The 20,247-nt window shown below is 44.9% G+C and overlaps 1 protein-coding gene across 2 annotated transcripts in view; it reads right to left on the reverse strand.

Annotated features, from left to right (window-relative positions):
- Positions 1-20,247, reverse strand: part of SLC4A11 (solute carrier family 4 member 11) — a 139,032-nt gene that overhangs the window by 33,781 nt on the left and 85,004 nt on the right. For both annotated transcript variants that reach the window (XM_086463929.1, XM_086463928.1), the window contains exons 5-9: positions 16,511-16,742; positions 15,806-15,868; positions 15,185-15,266; positions 6,139-6,262; positions 1,623-1,829 (exon numbers count right to left, since the gene is read on the reverse strand). In XM_086463929.1, coding sequence (XP_086320055.1) covers positions 1,623-1,829; positions 6,139-6,262; positions 15,185-15,266; positions 15,806-15,868; positions 16,511-16,742 — 708 coding nt within the window. The remainder of the gene's footprint in view (positions 1-1,622; positions 1,830-6,138; positions 6,263-15,184; positions 15,267-15,805; positions 15,869-16,510; positions 16,743-20,247) is intronic.

The raw sequence follows: 20,247 nt of genomic DNA on the forward strand, positions 1-20,247 counted from the left end.
TTACACCCTGGTCTCGTATGAGTTTGGGCTCCTATTAAATGCTTCCTTTCTAGAAGGCTATCGCACAGGGCAGGCAGAGGGGGAGGAGATGCTGCTGGAGATGGCTCTCACAGGAACTGAGGAATGCAGGCTGTGATCTCAAATCAACCTCACTTCTCCAGACAAATCTTTGCTTGCCAGGACAAGAAATCTCCATCCCAGCTCTTAAGGTTTATGCTGGCAAGGCAGGGTGGGGGACAGCTTCTTCCAAGAGACAAGAAAGCTGAGTTACTACTACAGAGACTGTCTCTCCCAAGAGCTAAAGGATAAAACATTTTATAAATAACAATTTACCAAATCCAGACCAAGAATGGTCAATGCCAAGAGCAAGTACTAAAGAAACAAGTGTGTCTATCTACAGCACTGGCTCAGAGCTGTCAGCAATCTGCCTGGCCAAGGCTGCTTGCCCAGCAAGGCAGGTAGGAACCACCACTCCTCAGGGCCAACATCCACAAGCTCAGTGTTGCATCCAGCTCTCCTGCTCACCAGATCACAGAGCAGAAAACCCTCTACAGACATTTAAAAAGGGCTAGTTTTAGCAGAAGACAGACACTTCAACTGTTCTAAAAAAACCCAAAACCACCTCCTTTGAAAGACCAAGTGCAAAGGGTTAAACCTAACTGTACCTAAATTACATGACTGCAACTACTCCAAATACCACTGCTCTGAGATACCTAGGTTTAAAGAGGGTTTCAGGACTTGTTCTGCAAACTTAAGAGCAGGTATGGGGTCTAGGAAAGTTCAGAGTGCTACCTATAAGCAAGGGGATTCTGCAGGAAAAAACATGAGCTTTGCTCATTTCCAGATGTGCAGATCAAAACCCCTTAAGTCTATTCCAGGGGAAAAAAAAAGTGATAAGTTAACCAGCTTCTGCACTGCAGGCAACCCAAGCCTTTAAGGCTGTTTGTAATTCAGGGACGAGAGCAGCGAGCTAGAGATGGCACAGTTTGTTTTTCAGGTATGCTGCCTGGTTAAAGAATGAATTTCTGAACGGAAAAGCAAAGCGATGACCAATACACAGGAAATTCCAGAAAAGAAAGCCGAGTTACAGCATTTCCCTCAAACTCTAAAGTACAAAGCAAGTAACGTTTTACAGAGCTACAGATCAAACAGTGAGAAGTCAGGCCAAATACTGACAGGCACCTTTTAAGTGAAATTACTGTGCAGAGATGGCCAAGAAGTCTTTTGGCTGCAGGAGAGAAGCAGCAGCTTCCTTCAGAGACTTCTGATTGTAAGGATTAAGTACCTTGGACTGACAACGCACAGTTATTAATCCCATCCTTGACTAAGCATCTGGAATCAAAATCCTGTAACCATTTCAACCCCCTACTGCTCTACATCCCTTCAGCACCTGCCTCTTGGAAGTGTTGGTTTGGGTTTTTTTTTAGATTTACAGCAGGACCTGGGGAAGGTGGACAGACACCCAGCAGCCGTTTGTAAAAACCTCAGTGCTGACAGCTTGCTAGGAGAGCCCAATGGATGCAAGCAGCACAAGTGCTTCATCTCCTTACCCAAAACCCTCTTGAATTTGTGCCCTTGGACACCACTGAGGCAGGGGCGTAGCAGATGTTGGCTAGCCTTACCTTGAGTGGCTTAGGACCGTGCGACTTGTGCCCATCGCTCATTGCTGAGGGTCTCTGATTCACCACAGTCAACAAGTGGCGTTGGTGGACTAAGGCTTCCTTGAACTCCTCTTCGGTTTTGGTTTCTAGGAGTTTCTGCCGAAAGGTTATGTCCGAAAACATCGTGGCAAATGTCCTGCCCACTTCTGTGGCAGTTTTGGTACTTTTCTGAGTGGAAAAAAAAAAAGAACAGAAAAAAACCCTTGTAAAATTATTTTCTTTCACTTCTGAAAGGTAAACACGCTGATTTGCCTCACTGGGCACCATCTGAAGAGCAAGGTGCCTGGCTTCCAGGACCCCCGTGACACCTGATGGAGAAGGGTACGTATGGAAGCTGTTGCAGACGAACACACCAACCACAGCAGTATCCTGTAAAGGCATCAACATGCAGGCCTGGACCAGAAGCACTGATCAGTCTTACCTGATCAACTTCCCAGGACTCGATCCAAAGCTGAATCATGCTGAGCATGCATTTTATCCCCAGTCTCCCTTCAAGGCTGCTAAGACTAAACAAATAAAAGAGTCTTTGCTGACCTTCAGCATCTCAGCATTACTGCTACTAGGGTGGAAAGATGCTATAGTCAAATTTCCTGCAGGTACAAGTGTCCTGATGTCTTTTCCGGAAGGCTGAGATAAGTCTACACATCTGCTTCATGAGCTTACTGTTTTCTGGGAATTAAAACTCCATTTGGTTGGCCTCTCTAGGGCAATTCTGGCAGCACAAGTGGAGATTTAGAGCTCTCAGCTAAAATACCTACTGGCATGGAGGAAAGCATAGGAAAGAAGCAGCTGAGTGTGCACACAAGCAGCACTGTCTATCTTCATTAATTGCTTGGAAGGGACAGGAGACTTGCAAACATGAGAAAGCAACGAGTGCCCATTTGCATGCTTTAACATTTCTGTGGGCCACAGGCCTGATCTTTGAGTGTCCAGCTTCAGCAGTATCCAAGCCCTCTTTCCTATTGCTCCAAGCACCTTGGAAATTAGAAGCATAGGGAACAGTAGAAGAGACTGAGCCCCCCATCCCTGCACAAACCCACCAAACCCAAGCTCTACAAACCCTGACCTGCTCAACTGCTTGTACCACTTCGGTCAGGACAGATAAGATATTTGCCAAGGCAAAGTTATGTAGAACCATAGCTCATTAAGAGTTTCTTTTGACACCAAGTTTTAACCCACCTGCCTTAGCTACACTCAATACTCATCACGCAGCAACTGCCAGAGACACCCAAACCACCACCCTCCTTTGGACAGCCTCCAAGCTCCTCGCCTTACTGTGAAAAGCAGCAGCGAGCACATGTGATTGATCTGAATTCGTTTTCATGATTGATAACCAAGCAGACGAACCATTTCTTCGTGAACACAACCAAGTAATTCAGTGTCGCTTGACGCAGAGGCGTAGCCATGTGGGTGGCACTGCGCTAGTCCCAAAGTCATCACTGACACTATACTTGCTCCACCACTCACCACTGCCCTGCCTCCACCTCTCCTCCGTCACAGGGTATGTCCCTTTAGACACGCTTGCAAGGACATGTTCGACTTAAGTTTCTAGGGAAGGGTTTGGAATTGAAATCAAGATAACCTGCTCTGGGAGCTGCTTTCACAGTTTGTAAGCTTGGTACTTTCAGACTGAGGCAACTTGGATTTGCCATCACAGGGGTGGCTTCTCCTTTCACCTCTAAGAGGCAGCGGTCCCTTGGGCTGGATGCTGCAAGGGGTTATTTCAAGCTGCCCAATGCTGCTCCCTTTGCTTTCCCAAAGAGAGATACAAACTGTTTAGAGGAAGAGCACAGAGATTTGCAAGAGAACTTTTTAAGAGAAGACTACAAAAATAATCAGGAGGCTGAAAAACCCCTCCTAAGAGGACAGGCTGAGAGAACTGGGGTTGTTCAGCCTGGAGAAGAGAAGGCTCCTAGAAGACCTTAGAGTGGCCTTTCAGTACTTAACAGGGGCTTCTAAGAAAGATGGGGGGCAATCCTTTTAGTAGGGCCTGCTGCAATAGGACAAGGGGTAACAGTTTTAAACTAAAAAGAGGGTAGATTCAGACTAGAAATAAGGAAGAGATTTTTTTTTTTTACAATGAGGGTGGTGAAACGTTGGAACAGGTTGCCCAGACGGATGGTAGATGCCCCACCCCTGGGAACATTCAAGGTCAGGCTGGACAGGGCTTTGAGCAACCTGATGTAGCTAAAGATGTCCCTGCTCACTGCAGGGAGTTGGACTAGGTGACCTTTAAAGGTCCCTTCAAACCCAAACTATTCTAAGATTCTATGAGAAGGCCAAGGATCTGGATTCCTCAGCACAACAGATGCCATTTTCTGGGCTTCCCCTCACCCCCCCCCAGCAGGGCTCATTTAAGATGTTACTGTCAGCAGGTTAATTATTTTAACTGCTGTACCAGAAATGCGTACTTAGAGCTGGCTAGACAAACTTATTTGAAATAAAAAGCACATTGGCAACTGCGGCTCTGCTTGGCCCCCACTCCCTTTCCTTAATTTGATGCTGTCCATTGGAATTGCAAGCTTTCAGGACACAAGCGGATGCAGAGCTGTTTGCTGGGTGCTTTGCACGTAGCTGGCCAGAGATAAACAAACTGCCATACAATGAAAGAGAGATCAAGGCAATCGTGCACGGGTGCAGTTGTTTGCCTGCTGCTTGTCATAAGGAACACCAATATGTTTTCAGCCTGTTGGGTTTGAGATCTATGCCAAAAGCATTGAACTGCTCAGCTGGGAAAGATCTGCCAGAAATCCTGGGAAATAAGGAAACACCAGTATTTCCATTTAAAAAGGGTGGTGGAGGGGGGGAGGAGACAGACAGACCAGACTAGAAGGTCCCAAGGTCACACAGATAGCATTGAAGAGCAGGAAATTGAATCAGGATATGTCCTGTTCCAGACAAGGTCCCCAACCTCTCCAGCACCTCCCAGAAGCACAGATCTAGTAGCTCCAAGGTGTAAACAGCCAGCTGAAGTGTGAAGAGGTCTTGAGCTTTGAACCATTCAACCATTAGACAGAAGAACACACCATCTTGATCAAGCCAGTGCTTTCTAGGCAGACAGGACAGCGATCCCCAATTAACCTTGATGCCCCCTGTGATATTGCAGTAAATGTGCACTACCATGTCATCTGTTGGCCTTATCTACACCAAAGAACCAGTAAGTACACTTGAGCAAGCTTTAACCTTGCTGGTTCGAGTGCCAAAAGCTATGAAAACACATCCCAACGGACCTCAGGACAGCCTGACCTTACAAACACCCCAGCTCCCAAGTAGTCTCACCCATACTGCAATAGAACTCACAAAACTACCTCTTCCTCTTGGTTATATCAGTCCATCTGACTGAGTCAGCAGTGTGCCCAGGTGGCCAAAAAAAAAGCCAATGGCATCCTGGCTTGTATTAGGAATAGTGTGGCCAGCAGGAGTAAGGAGGTGATTACCCCCCTCTACTCAGCACTGGTGAGGCCACACCTCGAGTACCGTGTTCAGTTTTGGGCACCTCAATACAAGACAGACATTGAGGTGCTGGAGAGAGTGAAGGGCAACAAAGCTGGTGAAAGGCCTAGAGGATAAGTCTTATGAAGAGCAGCTGAGGGAACTGGGGCTGTTTAGTCCTAAGAACAGGAGGCTGAGGGGAGACCTTATTGCTCTCTATGCCTACGTTGTTAAGAGGCAGGTGCTGGTCTCTTCCCACAGGAAATTAGCGATAGAACAAGAGGGGACGGACTCAAGCTGAGCCAGGGCAGGTTTAGACTTGACATTAGGAAAAGTATTTTCACTGAAAGGGCTGTCAGGCATTGGAACGGGCTGCCCAGGGAGGTGCTTGAGTCACCATCCCTGAATGTGTTTAAAGGTTGTTCAGATGTGGTGCTCGGTGATATGGTTTAGGGGTGTACTTGGTAAATTAGGGTTGATGGCTGGACTTGATGATCTCACAGGTCTTTTCCCACCTGAATGATTCTATGATCTACAGCTGCTGCAACGACATCTGCAGTGTAACTGTCAGTCCCATCAAAAGAGTTTTCCGAGAAGCAGCCCAGACTTTCGCAGGGGGGCATCAGCTGCAGACCCCCAAGAGCACTTCACAAGCATGGCTTTAACCAGGAACAGCATTCCTTGCCTCTAAATAGCTTAACTGGTAAAGCTGGAGGGGGGAATCCGTACAGTAATAAATGCATCACAGCTGTAGCTCTAGAAAAAAAAAAAGCATGAGGACTACAGACACACTTGATCTGCAGTGTTCTCCTCCCAGTCAGGCTAGAGGCCATCCTCCAGTAAGACAAGGACACAGCTGACTAACCTACTCCTCTCAGACACTTAGTATAAAGCCATCTTGACAACTGCTGAGATCTCGGGCCTTTTCACATCCCCTTGTATTTTAAAAATAATACGTTGCCATTAGCCCTAGAAGGAGACCAAGGAAAAACAATCTTGAGAGAACTCTCTGAAGCCCCAGAGCAAACGAGAACGCAATACTCACCATTTTAGGGGGAGCCAGGACTAATATCACAAATCTCACTTCGCAGGAGTTCTCACCCCAATTCTGAGGCCTCTCCAGGCGGCTGATGCAAACATGACGTCGCTGAAGGGACTTTATAGTGCAACTGTCAAGGAAGATGGCATTGTTACACTTGACACTACAACACATCGCCTGCTCTCTGCTGGTGCACAAGATTCATGAACACATTTCAAATTTGAGAAACAAAACGCTGCTGGTTGTGAAAGGGTCACTTCTGCAGTCTTAAACAGTGACTTTAAGTTACTGGTAGCCCAATTCTGGTAGCTCTTTTGTAGAATTTGAGTTATTTCCCATAAAAACATGGATGTTCAAGAATTCAAGGTGTATTCTTCCTCTTCCCCATCTGCTTTTTAATAGCCAAGCCATCAAAAGGCAGAGGATGCAACATATCTAGTACTTGCAGTGCTGCAGAAGCTTCTCCAAAAAAAACCTCTCAGAAATAAAACATCCAACACCTACATTACTAGAAAGCAGTTTACACTTCATTTCGTTTCACCTGATCTCCCCAAGTGCTTTTGGAAACATTAAGGCAAGATGCCAAACCAACACATTTCCACTTTTGCCTTGGGCAGATCTTTGTTTGAATGGCTTTCCCTGTTGGCTCTCAGCTGTTATTTTTCCCTCCTTTCTGGTACAGGTGTGTGACAAGCCAAGCTGACCTCTTTGCTGGAGATCTCAGAGGCTGCAGCAGGCAGAATTACTGCTCAGAGGGAAATCCTTGGCTGCAATCCAGCCAGCCCTGCTGGGCCTGCAATGGCTGTTTGACTCCCATAACAAAGACTAACATAGAGATCATGTGTGGAAGCCGTGAAAGACCAGGTCTGTCTCCATTCAGGATATTTAAACAGAGCTGTGATCTGAGTATCCATCATTTTTCATGGTGGGAAATTCTGACAAAGCAGCAAAGTGGCTTGGTGCAGTTGCAGGAAGAGGTTAACACCAGCCTGGACAGCAGATCTCCTGTTCCCATTAAAGCCACCTACTACTTCTCAACCCTTCTGAAAAGCATTTGATGAGACACATACTCGGGTTTTGCCTATTGACACTGAAAGAAGTATGCAAGTGTGTTTTCCTACCTCAGTGATTAATTTTTTCTTGCTTCAACGTCACTTAAACTGCTTGCTCCCTTTCATTCGTCTAGCAAGCATCTATCACAGTCCTTAAATCGTCTCTCCTTTAACTTTTCCATAATCCTAACCCATTTCTCTCCTTTTAACATGTATTCTCACACCCATGCACCCTGAAGGTTGTTCCAGTAATGGCTCCTGAAGATCTTTGGCTGGAGATGTACTAGTCAGGAGAACATTATATTTTCTATTAAGTTCTTAATAACTTGCATATAAAAAAAATAAAAATCACACCACCAACTATATTCTTACTGAGTTTCACTTCCTGATCACAGATTGGAACCAGCCTACTTACACAAATCAATCTGACAAAGGCATTTGTCTGAGAGCAACCAAACAGCTTAATTAGAACAATATAGATCACGAGCAAGATGACAGTATTTCATTTATTTCCTAACTCCCCTCCACCACATCCCCTTGTCTTTTTTCTACTTGAATCGGCTTTGGAAGGGAGAAGGATCAAGGCAGGCAGGTCCTAAGGTTAGGAATAAAGTAATTGAAAATAGAGGGCAAGCTGCCTTCTCAACTAAACCCATAGTTTGGATTTGTGACAATCCTTGCCCTTCCCTCCCAAGGGATCAGATGAGCACAGACAACACTGGTTTTCACCAGCAAATCAAAGCCCTTGGTAGTAATCCTGCTGTGGCTGGACAGCATACAAGTCTCCTGGCATTACAGTTCAACAAGCCAACAGGGAAGACACAAACTCCAGGCTTTACACTAACAGGAGAACCTTCAGGTGGTCCAGCACCTTCTGTTCTCTCCCTATCTACCAGAACTGGTCAGCAGTGAATAGTTAATGCACCATTAGCAAAAGTGACCCTTCTTTTGCACTCGGTTCTCAGTATTTTCATACCTCAGATATTGAGCTCGCCAATCAATTTGTTTCAAAAAAGAAAGCTTTCCTTCTCCATCAGCCATTGCAATAATCTCCCCAGCGAAGTCACCGACTCCCTAACGTCGGGCACTTCTAAGATTCAGCTGGACAGGGTGCTGGGACATCTTGTCTAGACCATGTGTTTGCCAAGAACGATTGGACCAGATGGTCCTTGGAGGTCCCTTCCAACCTGGTATTCTGTGATTTATTCTGGGCATTTTGAACATCATTTCTACTCCAGAGATGTCCAGGAGCAGGTATCAGATACCTGTTGCTCAGAGCTGTACTAACACTTCCCAGACATCATCCCCTTCCTACCATGTCTGTCAAGCAGCACCTGACAGTAGCAAGAAGCTACTGAAGTACAAAGTATGGCCAGAGAGGACTTTTTACAGGGCAAGGGCTGATCCCACCAGCACACACCCCGGTGCCTGAGGTGGGGCAGGATGCTAAGGCACGCACAGGAACCTAAGTTTGCACGTGCCCTGGAGGTACTGGATACCAGCCACCTCTCAGCAGTGCTGCTCAGCGGTACCTGCTTGCCTGCTCCCACCCCGCTTGAGTAAATCCAAGAAGTGAAGCCTCACAAAAACCAGAATTTCATCTCGCTCCTACCCAAGGCAGGAAAGCCAATCGGTAAGAGACCTGCTCCTGTAGCTACAATACATGAAGTCAGGATTGCAATATAGCAAGTTATTTGGAAAAAGGTATTATACAGTGCAATAAGTAAGCCAGCCACATGTTCTTCTGTAATTAGCTTTCTCCCTGAAGTGACAGGGTTATGTTTCAGCTCCAGTAACTTGACTCTAAGGCCATGTTTTCCAGAGATGACAGTCCTGCCAACAGTGCCAATCCACAAGGCTACCGCATCACTTCAGCTCAAGAGCTTCTTGGGTATAGCGGGAAAATTTGACTCTAAAAGGCTGCTCTTTGTTATTAGATTGCTTTTACACACAGGCTAATTTTCCTGGGAGCCACACCAAAACCTTATGTTTCTCTAAATCAGGAGTCCACTGTTTCCTTACCTTGAGGGACTGGGAAACTGTGCAACAAGATGATCTCACAATGCTTAAGGAGTACTGGAAGATTTAGCAACACTGAGCACGTTCACAAGACACCAAAGAAACCCACTGTCATCACTACCCATTTTTATCCGAAATAGTTTTATCCAAAGTGCTGGAGTTTGAGACTTCTCACACCTCCAAGACAGTTTCTTCCAAGTCTTCTGTAAAGAGCTCTATTGACACTGACACATGCATCTGAATCCCGGTATCACTTACACCAGTAAAACTGAGTGTGGACCACTGAAGAATTTCCAACCTAGTTTAGGTCAATGTATGGACACAATTTAAGTCAATAATACCTTTACAAATCAGGCTCAGTTGGTTTAGCAAGGGTAAACCAGAGTAAATCCAGATTTAAAAACAGATGCCACAAAGAAGGTCTGATGCACCCAAGCATTGTTTCATGGAGGGGAGCAGCAGTGCCTTTGTGCAGAATGCAGCCTCATCTGCACTGAGCCTGGTCATGCTCTGTTATATCTGTTTATTTGAGGGGAAAAAAATGGTGTCTCAGTACTTTTAGTGCAAGGCCAATCACTTCTGCCCAGCATCTCAAGCTTTTCTTCAAATTTAAGCCATTATTTTGCTGACTCAAATCCTATTCCCTGGTGTAGCACTTACAGCTTCCACTTTTGTTTTAATTCCAGAATCCAGCTACTAATATAACACAAACCAAAACTGCAAATATTTGTAAAGGACAAGAAAAAAAAGTTATTTCATTTACATGGAGAAATCCCAAGTTATGCAAGACTGCAGGTAAAACCCAGCATAGTTCAGCCCAAGAGGAGAGTCACTTTCAAAATGAAGTGACTTTTCAAGTAGCACTTAAGTAAATTCCCACTATGAAAAAAATGATCTGAAGGGTAAATAGTCAAAGCCCACAAAAAAAATAATCAAGAACTAGCAAGACATTTTCAGCTGACTAAATCAAGTCTGGTTTGGCCAAAGCCTCCAAGTTCCCTTTTGGTTTGCATTGAGCTAAATTTGATTCTCCTTTGGTTTGGCCAGAAAGCTGAAAAATCTATTTTCACCCAGTATTAATCACACGAGGAAATGCTGGGCTATGATTTAATGAGATGCCAGGTTGTGTTCTCAGCAATTTTATCTTGATCATCCCCTAATTGAGCTCATAAAGAGGGCATTTAAATTATAGCACGCATTCCTGCTTCACTGCCCTCCTCTCTTTCCAGGCTGCAGATCTAGCGGCGTTAAGCATGGCACTCCGATGGTGAGAACTGGCAACGCTCCACCGAAATCATTGATATACCGAGTCACACATGCTGCAGGTCTGCCCCACACCCAAGATGTTATCAGAGTAATAACACATTTCTCAACCATCTCATAAAAAGGGTCAAACTATGGAGACCCAAGAGAAACAGAAACCCGCTTTAACCAGGGCAAGAAAGGAAGTTAATTCAGAAACAAATTATCCCCTGCAGTAAGAAAAAGTGCCCAGCAGAGGTAATCAGCTAGCCAGCCTTTTCCTGTCCTGATGCGGAACAACAATGACACTTCTTGTTCTCATCCACTGCAAATAAATCTTACTCTGTGGAGCAGCTCCAGGCACTAGCTTTCAGAAACCAGAATTTGCAAGTGAGGAATGAAGCTGGGACTAGCAAGCCAGCTCACCCGCAGCTTGGCACAAGGTTGTTTCACCAACAAAGTCGCTCCAAGCTGGTGAACGCGCTTTGCTGGGCTCCAGAAAGACCCATTCTCTCTAGCAGTTAATCTCTCTAGAGGAAAGTATTTCCTACAGGTCAATGCATAAGGACAAATCTCCTCCTCCATCTACACGTGCTGCAGGCACTGAAACGAGTCATCCTTCTCTCCAACAGATCTTCTTTGGGACCCAAATTCCTAATGGAGGGTTTGAATTTGGAGAACTCCTTTACATAATGCAGCACCTGCAAGAGCTTCAGCTCTCCAGCATAACCTGGGACAACCCAACAAGGGTGGCTGCAGGCACTCAAGAGTAATCAGTTCTTTGAACCCAAAGAACACTTCAGAGATGAGGGTTGTAGTTTTTGGAGAAGAGGCTCTTCTTTACAAGTCTCCAAATCTTGTCATCATTCCTCTAAAGGATAATATTTGTTTTAAAGAGTTGAACTGTTTAATTTCCCATAGCATCCCATTTTGGTCTTTGAAAGAAGGGGCAGTATTCTGAGCAATATTTCTGTAGACTCACAAACCTCTGGGTCTGGACAAATCCTTAAGGACGTGAAAGCAGCTTTGCACTACTTTTGCTGAGAGATCCATTAGTAGTATGTTTCATACAGCCATCAGTTATACATTAAATCTGGGAAGTTACTACTCTTAAACTTTACTCTGAACAGCAGTCTTGCTTGATGCCCAAAATAACCTCACAATACATGTTTTTGAAAGGCTGCCGGGGGTTTTCCAAGTTAAACTCCTCCACAGGAATCATTGCAATGGTGCATTATATCAGAGTAAGAAATTTTATAGCAACACAGAGCACACAAACCACTCTCCTCTTGCAGAGAGGCTTTTTTTCCTCCACTTTGCCTGTTAAAACAGCTTTAGCAAATCAGTTGAATGCACCAAAAATAAGTCCTTCACTAATCCATGTGCCTTATCAACGCAGCCAAAGGAAATGGCTTTTCAACTACTCAATCCAGACTATGAAGCAGATAGCTTTCGTGTTTTTCTAAGGATTCAGCTTTGGAAGAAAGCAATATCCATTCATCTCCTGGCAAGAAGAACATAGCCTGGAAGTTGTGATGCCTGGGGAATTCCACTCAGTTCAGGCAGCATTTGTTCAATAACCGACCCAGCTGGTGTCTCTCCTTGGAGGACATCAAGGAGAGAGATCCACCAGCAGTCAGTTAACAGTTACCTGAACACCCTAAGCATCAGGTATTCTTCACTCCAAGGGGCAGGAGGCAGGAAGGCATTTGCCTCTCTATTTGTCAGACAGAAACGACTGGGTGTGATAGGACTTGGCTTGGGATGAGAGCCACTTCTCCATATACTTGGATAAGGGGGTTAGCCTTCCTCGGGCTTTTTGAGACACAACTGTGCAACACAAAACCCAATCGCTCTCACAGGGGCTTCTTCCCCACCTTTCCTGATCCAGGCATATAAAGCATCCAGTTCACCCCCCCTCCAGGCTCTGGGATCATGGTAGTCCATGGGGAACTTCAGGCACTCTCCTGGCAGCACATCTACCCGCTGCAGTCATTGCATGCTGGAGGGGTACCAAAGTACCTTCCTAAGTTTCTACTAACAGCAGAGCATCCTCGTGCTAAATAACTAACTCTGAAGATTTCCTCTCTAGTTAGAAAGCCATCACGTACACAAATACCTAGCAACCTTCATTCTTCTAGAGCTGAAGACTGCTGATTAGTGGGACATGCAGTACAGGTGCTGCTCTCAGCTACACAGAATTTTAATGGAGTAGTCTCAAGGTTTCCATGAGCTTATGTACCCCGGCATGGCTTCAGCAAGATCAGGTTTTGGTCATTCTTGCCAAAAAAGCCCTAAACCCTATTGTGAATCAGAAGCCAGTTGTTTTCCTGGGCTTCAGTAGAACATTCAAACCTTGAGATCTTCAATTCCTCAATAGTTTGTTCTGTCACGTGGCCATAGCCTAGATCCATACAGTACACATGACCTTGACAATGGTTCAACAGACCTGAAACTGTCAAGAAAGCACCAATTCCAACAAAAGCAGAATAGCTATTTCACCCTATTTTTTTCCCCACTGCTCTTCCCACTGAGGATAAGCCAGATAAGAAAGTGCAGCCCTCTCTCCAGCACAGAAGAGAGAGGGAACCAAACTTCTGTGTCCATTAGGAATGCTCTTCTGCAGCCAGGCTCTGCACATCTCAGTGAAAATGCCTCACAAGTGTTTTCTGACTCTAAGCTAATTTCGGCTTTAGTATTTCCCCTTGAAATCGATGCAGAAGCAACACTACCAAACCCATGTCTCTGAGCTGCTCTTCCTCATTAATATAAACCATGATACTCAAAGCCTATCTCATCCACTAGGAATAAGAAGTTAGCTAAGGTGCACAAAAGCCAGCAGTGCTAATTTAAAATTTAGCAAAGAGTATAGACTAAATGCAAGGATTAAGAACAGCACGTATCCCACTCATATGGAAATTTTTTTCCATCAAATTGCTTTTACTTCAGAGTTTTGGAAGTTGTTTTGCAATCTGACTTCAAGAAAAATGTAAGATCTAAAAATATGGTTCACAATCTGTTGCACAATAGCTACAGCAGAAATACAGTGCAATAATTAGATAATTATAGTTAATAACTCATCACTGCTTTCCCACCACTTTCTTCGCCCTCTTCAGAGTAACAAAAGGAAGAAACAAGGAAAGTTTTGCATAAGACACCTTCAGGCTATAAGCTTATTTTTCAAATCAAGTCTTGTCATGGAAGCTAGTATTACTCACATGGATGCATTTAAAGCTTTGGCACACTTTCTACAGAAAGGCTGAACCTACCCTTTTCAATTTCATGTATATAATCACAGCATTTGTATCATGACCTCTAGAAATGCTTTGTTATGTAGTCAATGCTCTCCAAAGCCCTCTGTAGAGCCATGTCACATGCCCCCGTAGAAACTTCCACCCTCTACCCTTCCTAGAGTAGGATGTACATATCCTTACTGCCACTATGCTACCTATGGCGTCCAAAGTGGAGAAAATTGCTCAAAAGCCTTCTTGATCAGTACAGAAATACCATTTTACTATATAAACTCACATTCTTTGTGCAAACTGCTCTGTACACACCAGGCATGAGAGTAGAGCTGACAGTAGCACATGCAGCACAGACATTATCCAGTTCACTTATTTCACAGAACAGAACCCCGTTTCTTTTTTTACGGAGCCCACATCTCTTTCACAAGAGATTGGAAAGAGGGGTGGGGTTTTTCTTGTTTGTTGGCGAGTTTTGTTGGGGTTTTGGTTGGTTGGTTGTTTTAAATCATCTAATTCCAAGGCAAAATGCTCTACAATTTTTCCAGCCATAAACAGACGGCAGCAGGAGGACTGCTAGTAGAAGGAAAGCTATTGTGACAGTTGTCCTAGCAAAGTGGCTGTGAAGGATAAAATATGCACATGCACCCCCCCAAGCCTTTAGGCACCTATCCAACATATCCTAGTAATTTCTCTGGGAATTAACATATTTCTCGACAACTTGACTCAGAAACTGCCTATGCAAAAAGCAACAAGCAGAAGTCAAATCACGTTGCTTTGGTTGGCTCAGTGACTCAGGTTCTGGCTTTCCTCTGTGAAGGGACAGTTTGGCTCACCCGACATGCTCGACAGACAATTTCAAACCCCAGTTTTGGTCAAGCAGAGGCTGGGGTGAAGCCACCATGTTTCATAAATCCCAGGTGACAGAGTCCTTACTGTCTTAAGGGTCTGCTCCAATGTTTAACAGTGTTGATAATTAATCAGCATCTGAATTAATTGTCAGACAAAGTAATCCGTGTCTAAATAGTGTTGGAATTTCTGACTTCAATTTTCAGTTACAAAGTTTAGATGTTTTCATCAAAAGACCTAAGAAATCTTCTGGTACAAGGTCCCAGACTTTGGCAGGCAAAGTAGTCCATGAACCAGTTTGCTTGTCCCTTTCAGAAGTTTCTCATTAACATTTCTCAGTAATTAGCATTTTCTGGCTCATATTTTTTTTCAGCATTCTTAGCTTGTTAACACCAGATTTCGACAGCATCCAAGAGCTTAAGGCCCTGTAGAGGCTGCAGTCACCTCTGCCCAAGCTACTGCTTGTCCATTTGCAAAGAGGAACAGCCCAATGCTGAGACTGAGATCCCCCAGGCCAGGATGGATGGAGACAGCGTCACCATCGTGACTTACAAGGGCACATTCTGAACTGCTGCTCTTCCCAGCAGCACGAGAAGTGACAAGTTTCGAGCAGCCAGTGGATTCTGCTAGCCTAACCCAGGTACTTACATGATACAGAGCCAGGACTGCTGATACTGCACCCCTGTGACTGTCGCTGTGACCCCTTGAATTGTATCTGATAAGAGGTGAACTAGGAAAAGAAGAGAGGGAAACGTTACAGGCTGTCCATGTTTGGTTTGCAACTGCAAATAACATTTCCTTTCAAATGGAAGCTGAGTACTAACACCAAGCATACTTATTTATCTGCACAGTGGATTGATGCAAGGATGGGGGGTGATGACAGAGAAAGATGGAAACATTTGTCCCGATGCTTTTAAATTCTGTCTTTAAACTACTTGCAGCTTGGAAAAGCAGCTGTTTTCTCCTCCCAACATCAAGCTACTGCAATATTAGGTTATTAGATTAGCACTATTCAACACAGACAGGACTGGAAGAGGCATCATCTTCTGAATCCCCTGCCCTCGCTCCCCCTCTTCCCAACTACTGTCCTCATATTATTTTATGGCACTGCTTGATTTTTCTTTATTGGCAGAAAGCCTAAATTAAAGAGATTATAAATGCAAAGCTCTAAGACAGGTAGCAAGAGGTAACCAAAGCATGAACATGCTTACTACATGCTCAGGACTTGACATATCTGTTAAACAAATTCACTCAGGCTGTGACAGTTACATTTGAGATGCGATGTACATGTTTGTATATTCATTCCTGTTGACTCTGAAACATCATGGGTGCCTACAGAGAAACAACGCTTAGTTAAGCTTCTTTACATCTTGGGCTAAAAGGTAGCGTTTTAGACTACGCTATGACATTTGCTGATAGCTTAAGGTGACATGTGAGCCAACAACATTGGCTAGGGCTGCCCTATGAGTTTCTGGAGGAAAACAAAGTGCCTTTTGTCCCTTCCAGTGCGCCAGGAGCAACGCAAAGGCTCAGCCCACCCCAACCAATCAATCACTTATCCAAAGCAGGCAAAATTCCCCAGCCTGTGTGAATTCAGGTGGAGAATCACAAGGCAAAGGAGCCATTTTCCCAAGAGACACTAGTATGTGTCTCTGCCGAAGGGCATCAGACACTTGTCCGAGGACAAGCACACCTAAGGGGTCCAAATAGAGAAGACACTCCACTGCTGTAGACTTCTCACCCCAGAGAACACCACTACGTGTCATCTTAATGAAACAGGGGCAAGACTCCGCCAAAACATAGAAACACCGGAGACATGAGACCCTTCAGTCCGAGTGACATGGAAAAATAACCCCCCAGTGTCACACGCAAATGCAAGTCTGGGGACCACGCAGTAATGAGTGTTCAAGACACCAGCAACAGAAAGGAGGACAACAGCAACCCGCAGGGAAAAGCACATCAAGAGTTGATTACCGTTTCCTTCTCGGGGGGTCCCTGAATCTGTGAATAAAGTGCTCATGATTTTTTCAAAGTTGCAGCTTGGTTCCATGTTCTCAGGATCTTCGGCAAAGTGCTTCAGCATCTCTCGAAGAACATCGTCCAAAGAGGTGGCTGTTTCATCAAGGATGATGCTGGCTCTGGCCAAAAACCCATCCAGGTCTCGGTGGGCTCTGACTTCCTCCTCAAAATTCTTTAATTTCAGGTACTGTGTTAAGAAGAGGTGAGAGCATTAGAGCAATACACAACACCTAACGGCAAAGGCCTAGGATCCATGCAGTTCACAAGCAGTTTTGCTGAGGTTACTGCCACCCAGGCAATGATTCTGGAATCACTTGGACCATTCAGATCACATTACAGAAGAAATGCATAATGCATCAAGCCAAGAAACTCCTGAAAGCATTGAAGGTTTGCATTTTCAAGGCTAAGAGAGTGCCTGCAGGTGAATGCCTAGACACCATTTATAAACTGACAAAGAAAGCAGAATTTAAAAAAATAGGGTTTTTTTTTGCCTAGGAAAAAGTCAGAGGCTGATACTGTTTCAACTCTCTGCTGGTTCCAGGTTTGTTGTCCTTGAGACAGAAGAAACAGCCATGCGGTATTACAAAACATCAACTCCTTTCTGTATTTGCCAGCAGTGAAGTTCTTTAATTGAACAATCAAACTACAAACACGTCATTTCCACGTCACAGTCCTTGGAAATCCACACACACAGTTCGCACTCACAGTACTGGTCAAGAAGGACCGACAGTTCTGTCCTCTGCTTCAACAGCTTAAGACTGAGGAAATGGGAACTGCACTTTGCTAGACAGATCCTCCCTCCAAGAGGAAACCAGCCAGGCTTGAATTCATGATGTTGAGGACCAGACTGTCAAGATACATTTAAACATTCCCCTCAAGCTCAGGAAGAATCAAACCTGAATTGCTTTCACAAATCTGACACCAAGTTGCCTCCACAACCAGGACCTTGGCACGTTCTCCCCCAAGTTACATGACCAGCCCAGAGCCCAACTCATGGATCCCCTCCTCTCACACATACCCTCTCTACCTTCTCCATTTATAGCCTAGACACAAGGGAAAAAAAAAACCCGCTAACATCTCCCTAATTACTATAATTATCGCAGCAACTATCAAGTTGTCAGTACACATCCATTGCAATTAGCACTGTTTTACTTTACATCAATCACTTCTTACACAGCATCCTCGAGAGGGAGGATTCTCTGAAGGTTTTCAGCTCCCACCCCCAAGGCTTTGTTACCATCTGCTCTTAGGAGAGGAGACAGCAACACAGCTACATTACAACTCCACCTAAAAAAGAGACCATAACTGCAAGCGGCTGAGTCAGTCTCAAATTAGCACTGCATGAGAGGACGTTAACACCCCTATCGCCATCTGTGACACTGGTGTTCCTGGGGTCACCATATGACCAGCAGCCACCTCCCAAAGGTAACTCATTTCAGTTTGTCTGGCAGGCAGAATACAACATAACACGTAGGTTCAATCAGCAAAGAGGCCAAATGACCTACACCGAATTTCACAAGGCAGATGGCACAGGAGGTACCCATGGAGGTATGAGGAAGGTTACGAGCATCAGGAGTTCCACAGCACCGAGGAGCTTTCAAAAAAGCAAGAGTGGCTTCACGTCATCAAACTTCTCCCATGCATGAGAGGGGCCACCAGAAGCAGAACAGTGGAAGGAGGAAGCTGAGGGACAGCAGAAACGAATCGAAGGCATTCAGAAGAGGGCTGTTATCTGCCCACATCACCTCAATCAACACCGATCCTCCAGCAAGCTGTTTGCATCCTTTGCTTGTTGTGGCAGGACAGCGCTGTCAGCAGGTTACAAGTCAAAGATTCAGCTCCAGCTCTGCCACAGGCTTCAGGCAATGCCTTGTGTAAATAATTTTCCATACCTCAGCCTTGTTTTGTTCCCCTGGTCCTTTATAGGACATCGGGGCAATACCCATCCTTACTATCACTCCTGTAACAAGGGGGAAGATACGCACATTAAACAGCTCAAGGCAACCAGCCACCATGAAAGGTTATAAACACATCACCCCGAGACAAACCAAAATCAAATTATTGGAAGCACTGGCACAAGCAACACCTCAGAGATAGCTTGAGCAGAACTGTCCAGTCAGGACACCTGGTGGTTTCAGGGGAGGTTAACGATTGCTCCTTCACAAATAATTCACAGCTAGATAAAATATAAATAAAATAAAAATAAAATTCACAGCTAGGTAGTCAGGTCACACCAGGATACTTGATGCTGGAAACCTGATGCACGAAACCACTTAGCAAGAAACTCAAGACAGCTACCCAATAGCCATTTTAATAGCATTAAGTATCCTTCATTGCAAAGCCACACACTGTGTCGTGGCAAGAAGCGAGGCTGTTGTTCCAAAGGAGGGGGAAAGATGTTAGAACAGCCTCCAGTAACTTCAGGCAGGTCTCTTGGCCACAGCGCACACTCGATCTGTGCAAAAAAGAGCTTTCAATGCTCATCAAGGCAGCCCAAAACGCAAGTTCTCTGCTGGGTGGCTGCTCTGGAAACCACCTCCACTTACAGACACTGCAAGAATCTTTTGAGGAGTGTCCAAAAAGCACGTTGTCCTGAGCAGAGCTGTACCTGTGCTGTTGCCGAGATCATTTGGGCAAATTCCCTTAGAAGCACACCATGATGGTGATTAAATAGTTCAAACCACATCAAGGAGTTTCTCCTTATTTATGCCTACCAAGTGCCATGCCAGATAGCAACTTGCCCGAGACACAGATCACCCTTCCAGCACTCCTGAAGAGGCACAAGAACCACAGGTTACCACCAAAGACAGGGACAACCTAGCAGGCAAACACCTCCAGACAAAGCTTCTGACCTGACCACTTTTCTGCCAGATTCCCCTTCCCAGGCACTTGGAGCCATCTCCTCCATGACTCGGATCCCAGCTTCCTTTGCATTTGAAGGACAAAATTTCCACTTGTCCTCCCTGGAGGCAAAAACTGGCAATAGTATCTTTTCTCAAGCCCCGCTAAAGCACGCGAGCACTCTGGTATTTGTTGCTCAACAGCATGCTAAAGTACTCAAGCATGGACTATAGGCCAGAAAAGCAGGGATCCTACAGCTCTGAAAAGGAAAAATAAAACAGAAGACTTGTGTGTTTGCAGTTTCCAAGCATGTCTTATGAGAGGCAGATCCTGCAGTTGGGCTTCGAATTCGCACTTTAAGTGATTAAGTTCTTAGGTTTCTTTCAGTCAAGCATACACAACTCAGGGAACCTTGGCACTAGTATTGGACAAGACAAATTATTGACAAAGGATCCCCACTCCTGAGCATGGAATAGCTCGTTTTAACTTCTATCTCTTAATATCAAACAATTTTTTTTTTTTTTTCAGCAGCAGTAGGTTTGTTTTGGGACTTTTTTTAGTTAATTTTTTTGTTGTTGTGGGATTTTTTTGTTATTGTTTAGGGGTGGGATTTTTTTTGCTTGGGAGGAAGGTTACTTCTACTAAAGCTGTTCCACTTTTTCCTCCCCCTAGTAATTCAGCCTGCTGAAATACCTTTTCAGGATTTGAGCAGAGTCAAAAGGCTCTCTGGGATTCCCTAAAAAGCCCCCGAGGCTTTGGTAACAGATTTAAGAACCCAAGTTAGACTTCAACGAAGCCTGCAATATGTGATTTACCAGGATCAGCGATGCTACAAGTTTTCACAGAGACGG

The sequence above is a fragment of the Leptosomus discolor genome, chromosome 4 (genome assembly GCF_034619465.1).
Source record: "Leptosomus discolor isolate bLepDis1 chromosome 4, bLepDis1.hap2, whole genome shotgun sequence".
In the NCBI taxonomy this organism is placed as follows: Eukaryota; Metazoa; Chordata; class Aves; order Leptosomiformes; family Leptosomidae; genus Leptosomus; species Leptosomus discolor.